The sequence below is a fragment of the Accipiter gentilis genome, chromosome 3 (assembly GCF_929443795.1).
Source record: "Accipiter gentilis chromosome 3, bAccGen1.1, whole genome shotgun sequence".
Lineage (NCBI taxonomy): Eukaryota > Metazoa > Chordata > Aves > Accipitriformes > Accipitridae > Astur > Astur gentilis.
This window is the reverse complement of record NC_064882.1, coordinates 21587280-21603829: the sequence shown is the minus strand read 5'-3', so window position 1 is coordinate 21603829 and position 16550 is coordinate 21587280. Positions and strand designations below refer to the sequence as shown.

Here is a 16550-nt window from a genome sequence, read left to right as displayed (position 1 = left end):
ATCATTTCAAAATGAAAATGCAGAAGAGGACAGAATATCACATCTTCATGTTCAAAATCTGTTTTCTTTTCTTTCATATCCAATTTTGTTCTTTCCATACCTATACCTGTTAAATAGCCATGAAAAATACTTTGCATTTATACAATTTTTTTATTTGCTTTTCCCTTTTGGTAGTACTGGTTATACTTAAGGAAATCAAAACAGGAAAAAAAAAAAAAGGGTCAGAGGGGAAAAAACCCCAAGAGAATAGCTTAGTTAAAAGAAAAACAAACACAAATACTGTGCTTGTGGACTGTATTTAGGGGTTGGCCAGAAGTCTTAAGGTCTTGATAGATGGTTCTCGGCGCGCAGTTTTATTGCTGGTACACAGCACACTTTGTTCCTTTTGTTTCACCAAACCTGCCAACTTTGGAAATTAGTGACACGGGCATTCAAAATGTTTGACGAGTGGTCAGACTCCGATCTACATATTCATACCCCAGCGGCAAATGATGGCAGGAAGTTTCAGATGCAGTAAAAATGAATTCTTTAGTTCGGCCCAACTTTAATATAACGCTAGTTTCGTAAGCACTTTTACTGTCGAAGCAGGAGCGCCTCTTGGCTAGCACGCAGGAGAGACATCATTTAAAGAAATGTTTCTTTGCTTAAACGAAAAGTCCAAATCTGCTCAGTTCATTTAAAATATTTCCCCCCCGCCCCCCCTAGAATAAACGAGTAAGCAGTTCCTTTTGTGGTTTTCCTGATGCTTGGTGACTCGCTGTTATTCTTCCAGCAGAAAAAGGATCAGAGCCTCACACGAACAGATGCGTCCCTCCTCCTCAGCCCCACACTCGCCCGCTCCCTTTGCAAAATAAAGGTGACGGGCCCGGCGTTTGCTTGACTAAAAGAGGCTACAGACCGCCCGGCGACACGCTGCCGTGCCTTCGCGCGTCAAAAGCCTCGGGCAAAGGGAACAGGTTAGAGAGCGAAGAGCCTCAGCCGCGAACCGCACGCTGCGCTGGCTTTCCTTCACGCTGGGAGGCGCGGGGCCGCTCTCCCGAACCGCCCCCGCAACAGCCCCTCCTGCGCCGGGGCTCCGGCCGGGCCGGCGCGGCAGCCCATGCCGCCTTTCGGCACCTCGGCCCGCTTCGCGCAGAGGCCGAGCCCCCGGCGGGAAGAAGCCGCCGGGCACCAACTGCTGCGCTGGCCGCAGCCCCCGCTCCCTCCAGGATCGCCCCCGCCCGGCCCCGGGCGACTAACGGGGACTTGGGGGTGGGGTGGGGGTGGGCAGCGACGTGCGGGACGGGGAGGGAGGGGGGGGGGTGGGGTGGGTGAACCTCCGGCGGCCGAGGAGCGGCAGGTGAGCGGGGGCGCGGCTGCGGGGGGCCGGCGGGAGAGCTGCCCCCCACCCCCCGGACGCGGCGCAGGAGGCCCCGCACCGCACCCGGGGCCGCCCCCTGCCTGCCCCGGCGGGGCGGGCGGGCAGCGGGGCGGCGGCGAGGGCGGCGAGGGCGGCGGCGGCGGCGGCGGCGGCGGCGGCGGCGTGGGGGCGATGGCGGGGCGGCGGCGGGCGCCGCCGCTGCTGCTGCTGCGCTGCCTCCTGCTGGGGCTGCTGGGCGGCGGCGGCGGGGGCCAGCCCGGCGGCGGCGAGTACTGCCACGGCTGGGTGGACGGGCAGGGCGGCTACCACGAGGGCTTCCAGTGCCCCGAGGGCTTCGACACGGCGGCCGCCACCATCTGCTGCGGCTCCTGCGCGCTGCGCTACTGCTGCGCCGCCGCCGAGGCCCGCCTGGAGCAGGGCGGCTGCACCAACGACCGGGAGCCCCCGGACCCGGGAGTCACCGCCCGTGAGTGCCCGGCCCGCGGGGTCCCGGGGCGGGCGGGAGCCGGAACCCCGCGGAGCGTCGTCGGCCCCGTCCCCCGGCAGGAGCCCGGCGGCCGCCCCCGGCGGCGGCTGCGGGGGTCCCTGGCCCGTCCCGTCCCGTCCCGTCCCGTCCCGTCGGGGCGGGTGGGCCGGCGGCGGGCGCGGCCGCCGGTGCGCCCAGGGCGGAGGCGCCGGCTGTGCGGGGCCGCGGGGGCGGCGGGTCGCGGCTGCGGGGGCGTCCCCGCGGCGGGAGGCAGAGCGGGCGCCCGGGGACGGCGGCGCTTCGCGGCGTAGCTTGACGGTGAGAAGGGGCCCCCGCGGCAGGGCCCGTCCGAACGGGAAGGCGCGTCGGCACCTTCGGTTCGCGCCCGCAAGCTTCACGGCGTCCGTTTTAAACTTGAACGCCGTTTGTCGCGGAGGCGAGGCTGGGCGCCGGTGCTCTGCGGGCACAGCCCCACCGAGCCCTCGAGGGGCCGTCGGGCTGCCGAACGAAAGAAACCCGGCAGCGCCCACGGAGGCGGGTTGCCCGAGCCGCGCGTTCTGCCCTTGCTTTCCACCTTGACGGGCGGAACCGCCTGAACGGCGTCTGCGGCGTTTGAGCTTTGCCTGCAGGTTCAGGCTGTTGCGTTGGACGGCCCCGACCGTTTTGGGGGGTGAGGGAGGGGGAGAGGAGTGCGATTCTTGAGCGAAGCCTAGCTAGAACCAGCAAACGGGACGCAGCCTAGACAGCTTTTACCACTGGGAGCTGTTAAAACTGTCGGCTGGAAGGAGTCTTGACTGGTTACGCGCAGGGTTTGAACTCTAATTTTCTTCTAGTGATAGCGGTTGGAAGCTCCGTCTTCTGAGCAGCTCCGTGTGTTAGTGGGGCTGAAACGATGTGGGGCTCCATAAGCTCTGGGGAGTTTATTTCTGCGCAGCAGACCTGTCGCTTCAGTAGGCTAACGCGCGTGGCTTTTCTTGTTCTTTCCTCTCCCAGAACCAATCTACGTTCCGTTCCTCATTGTTGGATCAATATTTATTGCCTTCATTATCGTGGGCTCTCTGGTGGCGGTTTATTGTTGCACATGTTTAAGACCTAAACAGCCGTCGCAGCCGATAGGATTTTCTCTGCGGAGCTATCAGACCGAGACTCTTCCCATGATCCTGGCCTCGACAAGCTTCCGGACGCCGTCGAGGCAGTCCAGTACCGCCACAAGTTCCAGTTCGACTGGCGGCTCTGTTCGCAGGTTCTCCTTTCCCCGGGCAGAGCCGGGCTGCCTTGTGGCACCGCCACCTCCGCCCTACACGTCTGGCTGCTTCCAGACAGCCCACGCAGTCCACCTGAGCCAGCCCTCGGGGTTTCTGGTGTCGCCGCCGTACTTTGCGTATCCCCTCCAGGCAGAGCCTGCCCTGGCTGGGAAGAGCTGCTCCGATTTTAGTCAGAGCTGAAAGGACTTGTGAAGAGCCAACGCAGGGACCGCTGCTGCTGCTGGGTGTCACGCTGACTTGCTGTGTGGCCGCGGAAGGCAGAACCGTTCCTGTGGGTGAGTTGCCCTTGAAAAGTGCAAGGTCTCGTTTGGGATCTCGTTGCCCAAACTTGGATCACGCTTCCAAAAGAATTGTAAAATATTCCAAACGGAATACTGAACTCTGAAAACTTGAGCGCTCTGATCGTTCAGTCTAATTTGCGCAGGACGTGTTCAGAGACAAGTAGAAAAACCGTTTTGGGGTAAAGGTACTCGTTGCACGGTGTTGTAAATGACATTTTAACCCTAAATGCTATTAACTTGGTTAACAAACGGTGGCTGCGTTCCACTGGTGATGTTCAGACTAGTTCTGTAAACCAGCAATAAGCCTGAGAAGTAAGACAGGAGTAGTACTTAGTAAAGAGGATCCTGAAAACAGCTGACTGCTTCCCACTTCCACGAGCAATGAAAATAAGAGGAAGAACTTTACTACAGATAATCCAAATGCGTAGGTTTTTTAAAATACACATAATATACCTGAACTTAGACTGCATATTTGTATTTGTAAACTTGAACGATAGATAAAACTAGTACTAATTAGGCTGGTTGAAAATGAGCCAATCCCTAGCAGCCAAATAATTATCTATGAGAAAAGCAGAATGTATTCAGCAATATCACTAATAACTTCTCCGCATAAAATTCTGAAAATGGTGTTATATTAAAGCATTTTTCAGAAGGAAGTAGTTATTGTTGGCTTTTTGCTCAGCAACGTAAGTTGGACAAACTGATTGATCATAAAGGCGTATTTGTAAAATTAGCCATGTATAAAATGTAAAGACATGCTTGTAATTTAAAATGTATTTACAGCATTGACAACACTAATTATTTAGTAGTCACACAAAAAAAAGAATTATCAATAAACTGTGTGATTGAAATGTTGTGTCATCTGTATGTCTCTGGACAGACAGTGTTTGATGAGCAAGTTTTCATCTGGGTGGTGTAACTGTACTGTATTTTTTCCTGTTAAAAAGAGTTAATCTTGCTTTTGTAAATGATTTCCATCTTTAACTGCACCTGTTGTGCAGATTTAATATAATATAAAATTCTGAATATATATAGCAAAGTAATAGATTAATTAATGCCTTTTATATGTAACAGTGGTAAAAATGTGGTTAAAACTACACTGGTTAGTTGGGTATTTTAATTTAAAACATCCTGCCCTAGGAATAAATTTTGTTTGCCCTTCTACATTCCTTCACCCAAGTAAACCAACAAACCAAATGGAGGAAAAAAAACGCATCTAAACCAAACACATGCAGCAAGCAAATGGAAAATACACATGAAAAAAATGCAGTCATTAAAGGGCTTCTCTGTATGCTTACTTTTGTGAACAAAGTCAGTCATTCTGTGTGTCAGAATCTACAATATCACAGGCTGAACTTTTCTTACTTTATCAGCCCCACACTCCCTCTGTATATGATCTGTTGAAGTGCGTTATAGCTGACGTATTTTACAAGCACTAGCATATCTGTGCAGATTAAAATTATTACAGCACTTCTATTCTGAATTACAGTATACTTCTCTGTATTTTAGAAAAGTTTCATTGGTTCTTTCTCAAGAGTTGAATACATTTTTTTTCTTAGCAAATATCTAGCAATCAGTATCTTAGCTTTTATGAAACAAGTATTTTGAAATAACCCTCTTAATATGTTTTTTTATTGCATAATTACAATCAAACAGATATTACTGGTGGAAATGCGGTTTCTAAGCAGAAAGACAAGTTGTATAGAATGATGTTTTAAGTAATAGGCTTTGGCTTGAATGCTGTAATTGTCAATTACAAACTAAAATCATGATACACAGTCATGTATATGCTTCATAAAAATCTAAGAAGTAGATTTTGAGTACTTGAGAATTAATTGAAAAGTAAGTGTTTTGGCTTGCAATTTTTTTAGAAACAGTCTTCAAGGAAAGGGGCGGGTAAATTTTTGCCCACCTTTGTTGATGTTTCATAGGACTCTTTCCACTGCGTATTTGGAACGGGTAAGAAATACGGGACTGTTCCAAGTAACTTTTTGGAAAACTCCTTTAATATTGCAACAGATAGCGGCTTTGTTGTTCGGAAGCGTCCTGCGAGATCTGCTGATCATTTCTATATGCAGCAGAAGCAGATAGTAAAACAATTAAACTCTTTATTTTTTACAAATTATAAGTCTTCAATTTGTAGAAATCTTTCTTTATCTAATAAACCAAGGCAACGCAGATCCTTCTGGAAGCGGAAACTTGATCAATTTTAGCTAAGAAGGTGCAATTTTTTGTACCTTTAAAGAGCGATTAGTCATCAGCGCCACTGGCACGGGTGGTGGGTAGCTGCAATTCAGCGTTTTCCTCAAAGATAGGCTGTATACAGGTCACGAGTTGGACTCGGTTATTGCCCGTTGACATTTGGTGGTCAGTGTACGCTGAACAGGCCAGGCTGCTTCACCATAATCGTCTCACTGGGCTCTACAGTCAGATTCACTGATGTTTTAACACAGGGGTGGATTTTTGCTACACTTGCGTACAGGCTTACAGATTTTAGTGATTATTCAGCCTCAGTAAAGGCTCTGCAGTTTGCCATGTAGTGTGAAACTCAACCTAGCAGGGAAGAGCCCTCTGAGCTACTTCCCTTTTCTCCCTGATGCTGCATAATGGGTTTGACCTCATAAAACGCTTTAAGAACTTGACACACAGGAATAATTTCATTGAGTCAGGCAAGTCTGTACGCTTACGGAGTGCTAAGCGCTTCACAGATTGGTAGCCAGAGCGCAGACGGGGGTCTAAGGCTGGGAAATACCAGGCGTAGTGAAAATAGCTGTGCGTGGGTACCTGTAGAGCAGGTGAGGTGGGGACGATGTACCATCTGCAAGTAGACGAAGAAGAATCTGTGATTTAAGAAGAATCTACAAATTGTTGTTCACGTAGCTACAGTGGCAGTGACATACGTAGCTGAAGGGAGAGGAAGGGAGGTGGACAGAATACAAGCCCCCAGACTGAAATGCTTGTTGCCTGTGCCCGTATTTCCAACCCAGATGGATTCGGGGTGCAGGCGAGAATGCTGATTTTCCTTCCTAATGATAAGGACCTATTGGCACTAGATGCTTCTGTGAAACAGTAATTTTTTCTAAAGCTTGCAGACAGAACGCAAATTCCATTCCGATACAGTTTTAATGACTAATGAAACGGTCTGAAGGGCTAGATGTATGCTTGAACTAAAAGCAATTGCTTGCTCTCAGAAGCAACGTTTACGCAGTAAGTGCTTTACTGCCGTGCTTATTTTTTAACACAGTAGGTTGAACTATTTCTTTTGTAATGCTGGAGCTACTTCATACTCATTTCACTAGAGTGACGCAGATCTAAAATACATCAAAATGAAACAAAAATCACAGTAAATTCATGATTGTCATTCACGCACATTATGCACAGAATGCTTTGATTGCCATTAACTGGTAATGGTGTGTCTGAAACCCAAACCTTCTGTGGGCAAAGAATAATAGTGACATGAATTAGATCAGCCATTTGTTTTGTATTTCTACATTCTGGGTTTCTTAAGTGCGTATTTCCAAAAAGCATCAAAACTCTTCAGTGCTGAGAAAACGTTACACGTACTTGCAAGAATGTCTGAAGGATTTTATGTGAAACTAGGTAAGTGGTATGGTATATGGCTATGTAAACTCATGGATTATTTGTAACACTAATCCCACTGGAATTAAAAAAAAAAAGTTGACAATTTCAATGTTAGTTTGTCACTACTGTTCAGTTACAGCTTGACAGTAACATTAAGGATATGGAGTCAATTTTCGGTGCTGTTTCTCTGCGTATTGTGATGTGCTCTGCGGACTTGATACTCTGAACAGAGCTGCTGCTTTTGAGGAGGCTGCTGCTCCACGATACCCATGTAAACACTTTTTCATTCACGATTACGTGGAGCCGGTAATTCCATGCTATGCTGTCTTCATTACCAAAGGCAGAAGAAGAAATGCCTTTCTGTTATTCTCTCCATCTATGACTTCTGCAAATTCAGGGGGCTGTGGTGTAAATCAGGTTAGTGAAATGATTTAGCTTGAAAATAATGTTTGCCATAAGAAAGGAGGGAAAGGATTTGAAAGGGAGCCTGGATCATTCTAAACTGGATTACAACCTGAATAATTTCAATGACCTCATGACTGCCAGAGTAATAGAGGCGGTGACATACCATGAGGTGGAATCTCCTTAAGCAGCTCTACCATTAAAGACTGGGTATCATGAAAATAACAGTGTGAAAGATGCATCTATTAGAAAATACAGAATCTATAAAATAAATTAATTGTCTAGTGTGTATATAAAGAATCAGTCACCTATCTACAACCAAAACTCAGTTTAGCTTTGGATACATTGATTTTTATTCAGTGGGTGGGCACTGTTTGGGGAAAGAAATACCCACTGCTGTCGTAGCCAAAGGAAACAGTATTTATCACTGGCATCTGAAAAAGGAGATGATGCTTCCTTATTCACACTCTATCATTCTTGTACTGCATACTTCTTCAAAATACAGTATCGCGACCAAAGTATGTTAGGGCTCTGCTGCAAATCACTAAATTGTACTCTGGTGCTCCCTTTTTTTCTTTTTAACCTTCTTCTGGGCTTCACATGAGAACTGAGAGAGACATCTCAAAATAGGCGTTTAAAAATATTTGAAACATTTTCTACTTCTTCAGTTTACATTAATAACATAGGAATTCTCTGTTATTTGTGAAATGCTATTTCTGATGTGTCCCATTTTAAAGAATTCAAAAACAAGAGTGATGAGGTGTCTTCTTTTGAAAGTAATCCCTAGCATTTGCAACCAATCAATTCAACAAAGCTTCTTCATTTAATGGCAAAGTTTATTCATTTTTTAACAATTAAAAGACAAAACATTTAAAATTTGCAGTTCAGAACATGCACATTCACCAAATGCCAAATGACATGTAACACTGCATAGAACTGAATGTGTTACTAAAAGAGAAGAACTACTTATAAAACACAGTGCATTTAACATCCAGTTAAAACTAAACCTGAGAAACTACCATAAACACCAAGTCAAAAAGTCTTCATTCATGCAGCTTCATAATTTCCACAACAGTTTCAGCAGTAATGGCTTAGTGGAGCTGTAAAACCTCACTTTACCTTGAATGCAAATTTTGCTATTACATACTGACCGCTTTCTGCAGCGGTTCATACATATCGAACACTGAAAATCTTAATGAAAAATTACATTGAAGTAGAAAAACAATATTAATGCATTTATGGCTTCTATTCTACAATAAAGAAACACCATAAAATACGATTTAAAAAAAATTTGTTCTGGTCACAGCTTTGCAAAAACAGATCACTCTCTATTCGGAAATGCTTTCATTTAAGTTAAAGTATCAGCCCTCCAAAGTGCCCAACTTTGCACACCATTGCTCAGATGATTAGTCCTTATACTCACAAACAGTCCAGTCGAGGCCTATGTGAGTAACGGTTTGCATAAGCAGGAACGAGGTTTGGAATGCTAAAATATTCCTTTGTTTAATACAGATCTATCGGTTAACAGCGAGGAAACTGGGGGAGCGAGGGCGGGGGGGGGGGGGTGGGAGGGGGGGAGGAGAAATTCATTTGTTGAGTTTTGTTACCAATGAAAACATCCAGTACCAAGAAAGTTGAACTGACAAACTCATTTGCTTACATAGCGCTAGCTTCTCCATATATTATGAGCAGACTTTTAACAAAGGCATTAAAAACCAGGGAACAGCAACCACCATGCATTGCCTCAGAACACTTAGAAATATTGCCTCATGCAGACAGAATGACAAATTAATCAGAACTACAAGTGCTTTTTACACGATACATAAGGAAAAAAGGGAAAAAACTTCTTAAATTTAACACATATTCGAAATTACTCATCATTCAAGATGGGTCTAAATGAAAGAAGTCTTAAGACACTTAACGTGCATCTTTGTAACACGGTGAATTTTATGGATGCATGTGGACATACAGGAATCTTCAGCTATCTCTTATTAGTGTTTCAAAATATTTTATTTATCATTTTATACAAATAGCACGATGAGTAAGTATAAATCTGTTGAAACTGCTTTGCAAAAATAAGTGCAAAATTAGGAAATGGCAAGAAAAAATTCCAAATACAAACTGCCAATAGGTTTGTTAAAATTTGTTTCCTGCTACTTACTCTTTTGAATCATTTATATATATATATGTATATATTTAAAAATAATCAAGTAACAGTATTTATATAAGATACCCCATTTCTAAGTGGCACTGGTTCAACTTTTTAATGGAAATTTTTAATACTAACTTGTAATTGTTATGCAGTGCACATGAAACAGATGGAAAAGTCCATGTGAATTCTATATTTAAAACAAATTTGAATTTTCAAACAGTAAGAACAGAGGTATTGTTACAAGCATTTTTGCCTAAACGGTTTTTTCTTTAAACAAACATCAACACAATCCCCTTATTTTAACAAAGATATGATGTACTAACAGGATGGTAATAGATTATATTACTGTGTACTCAACATGAAAATAAAGTGCGTATTGTATACTTGACCTGATTTAAAAATGGGGATACGTAGCTAAGATGATCTTATATTTTAAAATGGAGTTGTATGAGCAATCGAAAAAGATAGAATGGCCACATTGTCTTTTTTACTATTTCCAAGCAGTGCTATCTTCCAACCACTAATTACCAGAAAAAATATAGAGACAGGAGAAAAACCAATCAGAAGTAATAAAACTGGAAGATGCACTTTGCGAAATACTACTTCAAAATCTCTAAAGACATAAGGATGAAAGGCTGTGGTAAGACTATCTTAAAAACCTTAAATTACAGTCTAAGTTTAGGATCTTAGAGCTGTTTCAGTTGCTTTCTTCCTTTTTAAGATAGTTAAACTGGGGATGTACTGTGTGTTATTTTCCACAAACTATTACAATGGTGAGACAGAATTCTATTTCATAGGAAGAATAAGACATCATGTGAATTTCTCATTGTAAATATTTTACAATGTATTCTAGTCCTCATGTCCTTCTCTGCAAAATCAGCAATTAAACCATTTAGAACAGAAAAAGCCCAATAATAATAAAAAATGTACCCATAAATAATATGTATGTATGGATTGAGTCATTCTATATGAGTTAAGTACACTGAAAGATTATAAAGGAGCAACAGTGTCATGGTTAATTTCAGAAATGTTTTGAAGTTGGTCATTGTCCCTTGGATGACAGAAAATCGGGATCCCCATTTTAGGAAAGGGGCATGCCCCCAAATTTTTTCTTGCCTTAGGTCAAGTGATTTGGCCCTCCCATATTGATCCATCTATTTATCTATGCCTGAAATGGCTTTTCTGAAGGCAGTTCTTGTCTGCATGACTGACTGGCAGTACTGTTTCTAGTGGGATACGTTCCCTTTGTTTCTGTGTCTTCTGTTTCTGTTTAAAGATCACTCCGGGAAAGTGAGAGGAAGACACTGCATAACATGCATATGAAATGCAGACTGTCTTCCCAGTGATAACGCCTTCCTAAATATGTACTTTCATATAGTGCCTTTTGTTGGGCCTTCCATGTGCATTTTTAAGTTTCCTTCAGAACAGAGCATCAGAAACTTGGATAGTGCAATAAAGTTGTAAGTTAAGTGTTTAGTTAGATGAAAGGTGAGGTAAAGTCACCTTTACTAATTATATGGGTAATGATGGAGGGCAGAGAAAAGATGGGATTAGATGACTTGTTACTTATAAGTTGAAAGTGGATATGATTTGGAGAGCAAAGAGGAAATTCTTAATTTAACAGATCATTGGGGATGTCATTGTTCTGCTTTTCCATCTAGCTGATCTCCGTTCAAAGAAAAAAAAAAAGATAATTTCTATGTAATGCACAGAAATTTAATTAAAAATAAAACCAACTGCTAGTATAGAAAAATGTATTTTAAATGTCATTATGGTGGCTTTTAAACTCAGGATTAAACATGGGCCAAAAAGCTGCAAGATTTAACTAAATTCTGAAGTTAAAGTAGCTTTTCTTAGTTTGAAACCTGGTGGTTGTTAGGTGGTAAGCTGAGAAATACCAAGTATAACCACTTAAAAAAGTTATCACAATGTTCTCATTTACACCCCCTCCCCCCTTTTTCCCCCTTAAACCAGGTGTGTATCTTTTTCTGTAGTCACTTCCTCTCCATTTTTCATTAAAGGTGAGAGTATATAGGTATTCTGTATGACCAGTAAGTTGTAAAGAGGCTGCTGCAATGTATTTCACACCTTCATAGGAAGTGGCTTTAGTGCAAATAAAAAAGTACACACCACTGACTAGCGAAGGGCATGCTTTGCTATTTCAATGTATGCATTTCAAATAATTTTAGTATAAAAATTTTGAAAATGTAAGTAATTCTTAAAAATAAGTTAAAACAAACTTTGTTTTGAACCTACAGTATAAGCAGATACAACTAAGCATCACAAAAATAATTAAAGTTTGCTAAAGGGAAGTAAGGCAGAGCAATTCTTAAAAATCGAACAAAATAATATGTGTACTCAATTTTACAAGGTGGCAGCCGTTTTCAACATACGCAATAGTAAATGAAAATAAGGGAAAAGCTTGTATAAGGCCAAAGGTGCAAAGACTTGCAGTTTTGAAAGCAAATGCCGTAAAGGCCACTCAAATTAGACTCACTATACTGTAAATCTTTCTCCTCAAGTGCGGAGACTTAAGCATGCAGTTCTGAGATCAGGACTGGAGTTAATTTCCTTTCAAATTATTTGTAACAACAGAAAACATTTACGGAACTTCTTTGGCAAACGTTTTTAGGTTAGTTTGACACAAACATCTATAAACATCTTGACTCAAAAGCTTTCTCAAAGAAGGTGAATTAACACCATTAAGATACTATTTTTTTTCAGCACTTGTTGAAATCAAAGGCTTGTTATCAACTGTATTTAATTACATTAACACTTAAAAACCTTCACAGATGCTAATGGTCTGTCAATGTGAAGTATGTTTAGCGATTTGACCATTGCCTTCCGAGTATATGACCAGTGTTGTTTCAACTTCACTGTAAAATAAGCAAGCTGGCAAGATACAAGGTAAATTCCAATCTGTTTACAAAGGCTAAGCAAATACTTGTTAAAAAATTTAGAGATGGTGTGTTACAGTATAGTTGCACAGTGCTTATGTCTACTGAATACACAAATCCAAACTTTATGGAACAAGACCATCATAGATCTTTAAATCTCTGATAACTGGGCCATGGTTGCAGCTCACAGCAAAGATCTAGTAGTCTGTCTCACAAAAGGAACTGCTAAGGCCTAAATCTCAAGCTGTGTTCCTTCACCATTCCTCAGGCCTTTGTTTTGTGGTATCATAAGCTCTTATTACTTCAGACTGGGAAACTATTCCATTTTCATCTTGAGAGAAGGCATAGCCATCTGCAGATACAGAACAAAAGAGAAACCAATTAAATTTTGATCTGATTTTTTTGTTAAAGCTTTAATAAAAACAACTTAACAAAGGCCAATAGATGGGAATAAACCTCTTTTCAGCAACCAGTAGGTAGAAAAACCATGCCATTTCCTACATAATTTTGCAATTATAAAATAGCAGAAAGAACTCTGTGGGGTGTCTTAGGAATGAAGAAAAACCTACCAACAGGCAAAAAACATGGTCTGCTGGGTTTAGGATACTGCATCTTTACTACAAACAAATGCGGTGAAAGGTAGAATTTTACTTCTATATTATTAATGGATATTAATTTTTAATTGTCAGTGAACACTTACGAAGCAAGTTTTGCTGCAGAGAGTCAGAGCGATACAAGTTCACATGGTTCTTCTTAAAAACATTCTTCAGTAGTTGGGCTCTTTCAGTTAAGCTAGAAAGAAAGTGGACACGTGTGAAAAATATTTACTTACTAATTACATTATCCCTTTATCTTTGAGTCTGTTAAATGAGAAATAATTATTAAATGAAAAGTGTCCATTCTCCTTCAATTGCACCTGAACTAATTGTTAAGAAGATGGTTAAAAGTGTGTGTGAGGGCAGATTATGGAGTCCAGATGCCTGGTAATGTTTTTACTCGTCACAGCACAGGCAAAAATATCCATTTGAAGCACTGTTGTGCGCTGACAATACAAATAAATGAATAATATCGTAAACATTTGAGCGTGGCTCCTTCAGAAACATGTGGCTTTTTTGACGTAGCATGGCCTGGTAAGTGCCAGGCTGAATTAGTGTCTTTTTCTTACATAAGACAGTGCTCTTAGCCTCTACTGTACACCAAAGGGATGGGAAAAAAGAAGATGGAGGGAAAGTCACATCCATGGCCATCAGCTGTGTGTACAGAAATGTATTACTTCCATGGAAAGTGTTCAAGCAAGGTGTATTCCCCATGAAACTCTAGAAGGTGTTTTCCTGGAGATCATACCCAAATAACAGACTACTCTTACTACTAGAGGTTGGTCACTTCAGCCCATCTCCTTCTTTCTCAGCAGTACCGAGTCTGTTGTGTTATGCGTTTATTACGCTTTAATGGGACTGAAGTGATTCTCCACAGCCCAACTAGAAAACAGAAGTATTAAACAGTTTTCAAACTGAGACTCAAGCATCAGCTGAGTGCTGCAAACTGAATGTAGTAGTGAAGGTATCAGGTTTCCTTACCGTCCATCTTTCTTACAGAGTTCTCTCAAATAGGACCGTACATTACTAAATAAATAACAGGCAAACTAGCCATAGCTCAGAAAGCTTTTGAAATCTGACAACTTTGATAAGATATCAAAGATGTGCAAGGGACTATATTAAAAAAACACACAAAACCTTCAACTTCTTCCTCTAGATTTGATATTCACTGTGAATTAGAGCTTGTGTTTCAGAGAAACACCGACCTATCATTTGAAACATTTCCAATGCTGAAAAATCCCTCCCCATGTGAAATGGTCTAAAAATCAGTTCACTTAAAAAAAAATTAAAAAAAATCTTATGTTTATTCAGAGTATATAGTGATTTGATTTTGTTATAGTTTTGCTAGATTACCAAATTTGTCTCTTGTGTAAGGATGTAGCAAGTAAAACAGATTTCACATGTCTACATTACTGAGTTTTGATCCGTCAAATTACTTTTTAATATTATTGTCAGTTAGCTCAACAGACTGACCTTCCCAGGCTACGGACCAGACTAAGTGGTTGCAAGGAATGGAACTAGATTGCTTCCCTTACTAGATTAGCATTCAAACCATTAAATTAGAAATGCTCATTCTTTCTTCAGTGAGTATGTACTTCTTATACATGAAGTTGAACCACTGTATTAAATTGGAGAGACTAGTGGTCTATCTCCCCTTTCTGTTTCCCTCCAGTCTGGCAGTTAAAGCATATACCAGGATGTGAAAGCTTGGCTCTTCTAAGTTGAAACAGGGAAATAAACCTACTATTCCCACACCCATAGAGGAATGCTAACTGCAAAATCTACAATGTAAGGGGATAGGCAGGGGAAACCGCTTCTGTGGCTGTGTTTTGAATGAAAAGATGGAATGAGACTTCCTTGTAAAAAAAGGAATTAGGTACCAATTCCAGGAAAGCAGTCAGCATCTGCTGACTAAACCAAGAATGGAGAGGTTGGAGTATTGAGACATACCTTAGTCTCCGTGTTTATATAAGCTAGCTCTCTGGGACTTTTTTTTTTTTTTTTTTTTTTTTTAAATCCTAATTGCTCCTCTAGGCTGTGTAGGAGCCTTGTTTTTTAGTTCAGAGCTACAAACTGTTGAAGTGACAAGATTAATAAAAATTATGGACTGAGGTTTAAACCACAAGGAAACACAAAGTGAAAAATAAATATCTTCATGTAAGATGGGAAGTCAAAAGAGGTGGAAGACCAATTGAATACTTAGATACAGTTATCAACTGTATCTCCTTTGCAATAGATCTGAGAAGCACTTCTTAATATGAGTTGAAATCAGCAAATTTCTATGAAACTTTTGGTGTTACTTTCTAATAAAAAACTATTATCTAATAAATAACTATTACTAAAAATATAGCAGGCCTATTCTAGCATTTTTGGTACCATCATTATTCTTTGCATGTGTTCCAGAATGAAATGTTCAGATGGCTTAAATGCTAAGCACTGAAAATACTTCCTTAAGTTTTACAAGAACATGAAGTATGCACATTTCTTAGTTTATGTATAATGAAGTTTCCACTGCACAGATCTGATTGCTGGTACAGAAAACACAAATTAAGTAGGAAATACATTTGGGAAAAGAAAAGTGCTTCCAGCTATTCAGGTATTAAATTCTGCTCTATTTCTATACTTGAAATACTGAAGGCTCTTTATTATGAATCATCCTGTTGCCATTCAAAAGCATATTTAAAAACCTACATGCAAAGCCAAGAAAAGATGGTTTCATAATTAATCAATGATAAATCATAGTAACTAAACCCCTATGCTCATTATACATACTTATATGGACAAGCAGAATATTAACTGGTTTTGAACATAAAATGTACAGATACACAGACAATTAATCTCATTTTTAGAAAAAAAAAATTACTACTTTATATATTCCTGACCAACCATTTAGCTGGTCTAAAAATAATTTCCAAATGGACTGAATGAAAAACAATGATTATATGAAGCACCATTTGCAGTACACATCTATACATCTCTAAAGACATTTCCACAAGTTTGCGCTGTTATTCATGTTACTGTTAGTCTATGTAGTATTCAACTCCGTAAAAATATTCTTGTACTAAGTATTAATACTGTTGTTTCTGCCTAAGCATTATATACAAGGTATCAGAAAAACTGTTTTTGAACAATGGTTTATATACAAAAAGTATCCTTTTACCTTAGTAATTTCAATTTTAAGTAGAAATGCCTTTGTGGCATTTCAATTACAAAGGCTCTAATGATAAAAAATCATACTTTTTGTGGCACAGATTTGTTAATCCACTGAAGCTGCTCTGTTATTTATCTATTATCTATCAAGGCACTCTCAAGTGAATACTACTCCAACGTGGAAGTTTACTTTCTTTTGGAAAAGTGACCATGCAAAATTCACACTTTCTTGCTCAAGACATGTTCTTCCTTAACTGACAAATATGTATGATAAAACCAATTTCAATGTGTTGCCTAGAGAAGAAAGAATAAAGTATTTTTGGACAGTTTTGGGGAAAAAAATCTCATTACACATCCTTATGTACACTGAAACAGCAAGACAGGACAGGAATGCTCTTC

The 16550-nt window shown here is 41.1% G+C and overlaps 2 protein-coding genes across 10 annotated transcripts in view; one reads left to right on the top strand and one right to left on the bottom strand.

The window, feature by feature from the left end:
• The first annotated feature begins 1531 nt into the window (after positions 1 to 1531).
• On the top strand, positions 1532 to 4073 carry SHISA3 (shisa family member 3). The gene is made up of 2 exons (XM_049834779.1): positions 1532 to 1826; positions 2820 to 4073. The coding sequence occupies exons 1-2, from the start codon at positions 1532 to 1534 to the stop codon at positions 3269 to 3271; spliced, it is 747 nt and encodes a 248-aa protein (XP_049690736.1). The 3' UTR covers positions 3272 to 4073.
• A 4118-nt stretch (positions 4074 to 8191) lies between these two features.
• The window catches only part of ATP8A1 (ATPase phospholipid transporting 8A1), a 135137-nt gene continuing 126778 nt past the window's right edge, over positions 8192 to 16550 (bottom strand). For all 9 annotated transcript variants that reach the window (XM_049834500.1, XM_049834517.1, XM_049834491.1 and 6 more), the window contains 2 exons: positions 13106 to 13197; positions 8192 to 12757 (listed from right to left, as the gene is read on the bottom strand). In XM_049834500.1, coding sequence (XP_049690457.1) covers positions 12660 to 12757; positions 13106 to 13197 — 190 coding nt within the window. In that variant the 3' untranslated portion in view covers positions 8192 to 12659. The remainder of the gene's footprint in view (positions 12758 to 13105; positions 13198 to 16550) is intronic.

Excerpts from the sequence above, each read along its gene's own strand:
- SHISA3 (XM_049834779.1), top strand. The coding sequence starts at position 1,532 with ATGGCGGGGCGGCGGCGGGCGCCGCCGCTGCTGCTGCTGCGCTGCCTC. Across the intron at positions 1,827-2,819 it reads GGACCCGGGAGTCACCGCCC|AACCAATCTACGTTCCGTTC; the intron begins GTGAGTGCCCGG and ends TTCCTCTCCCAG.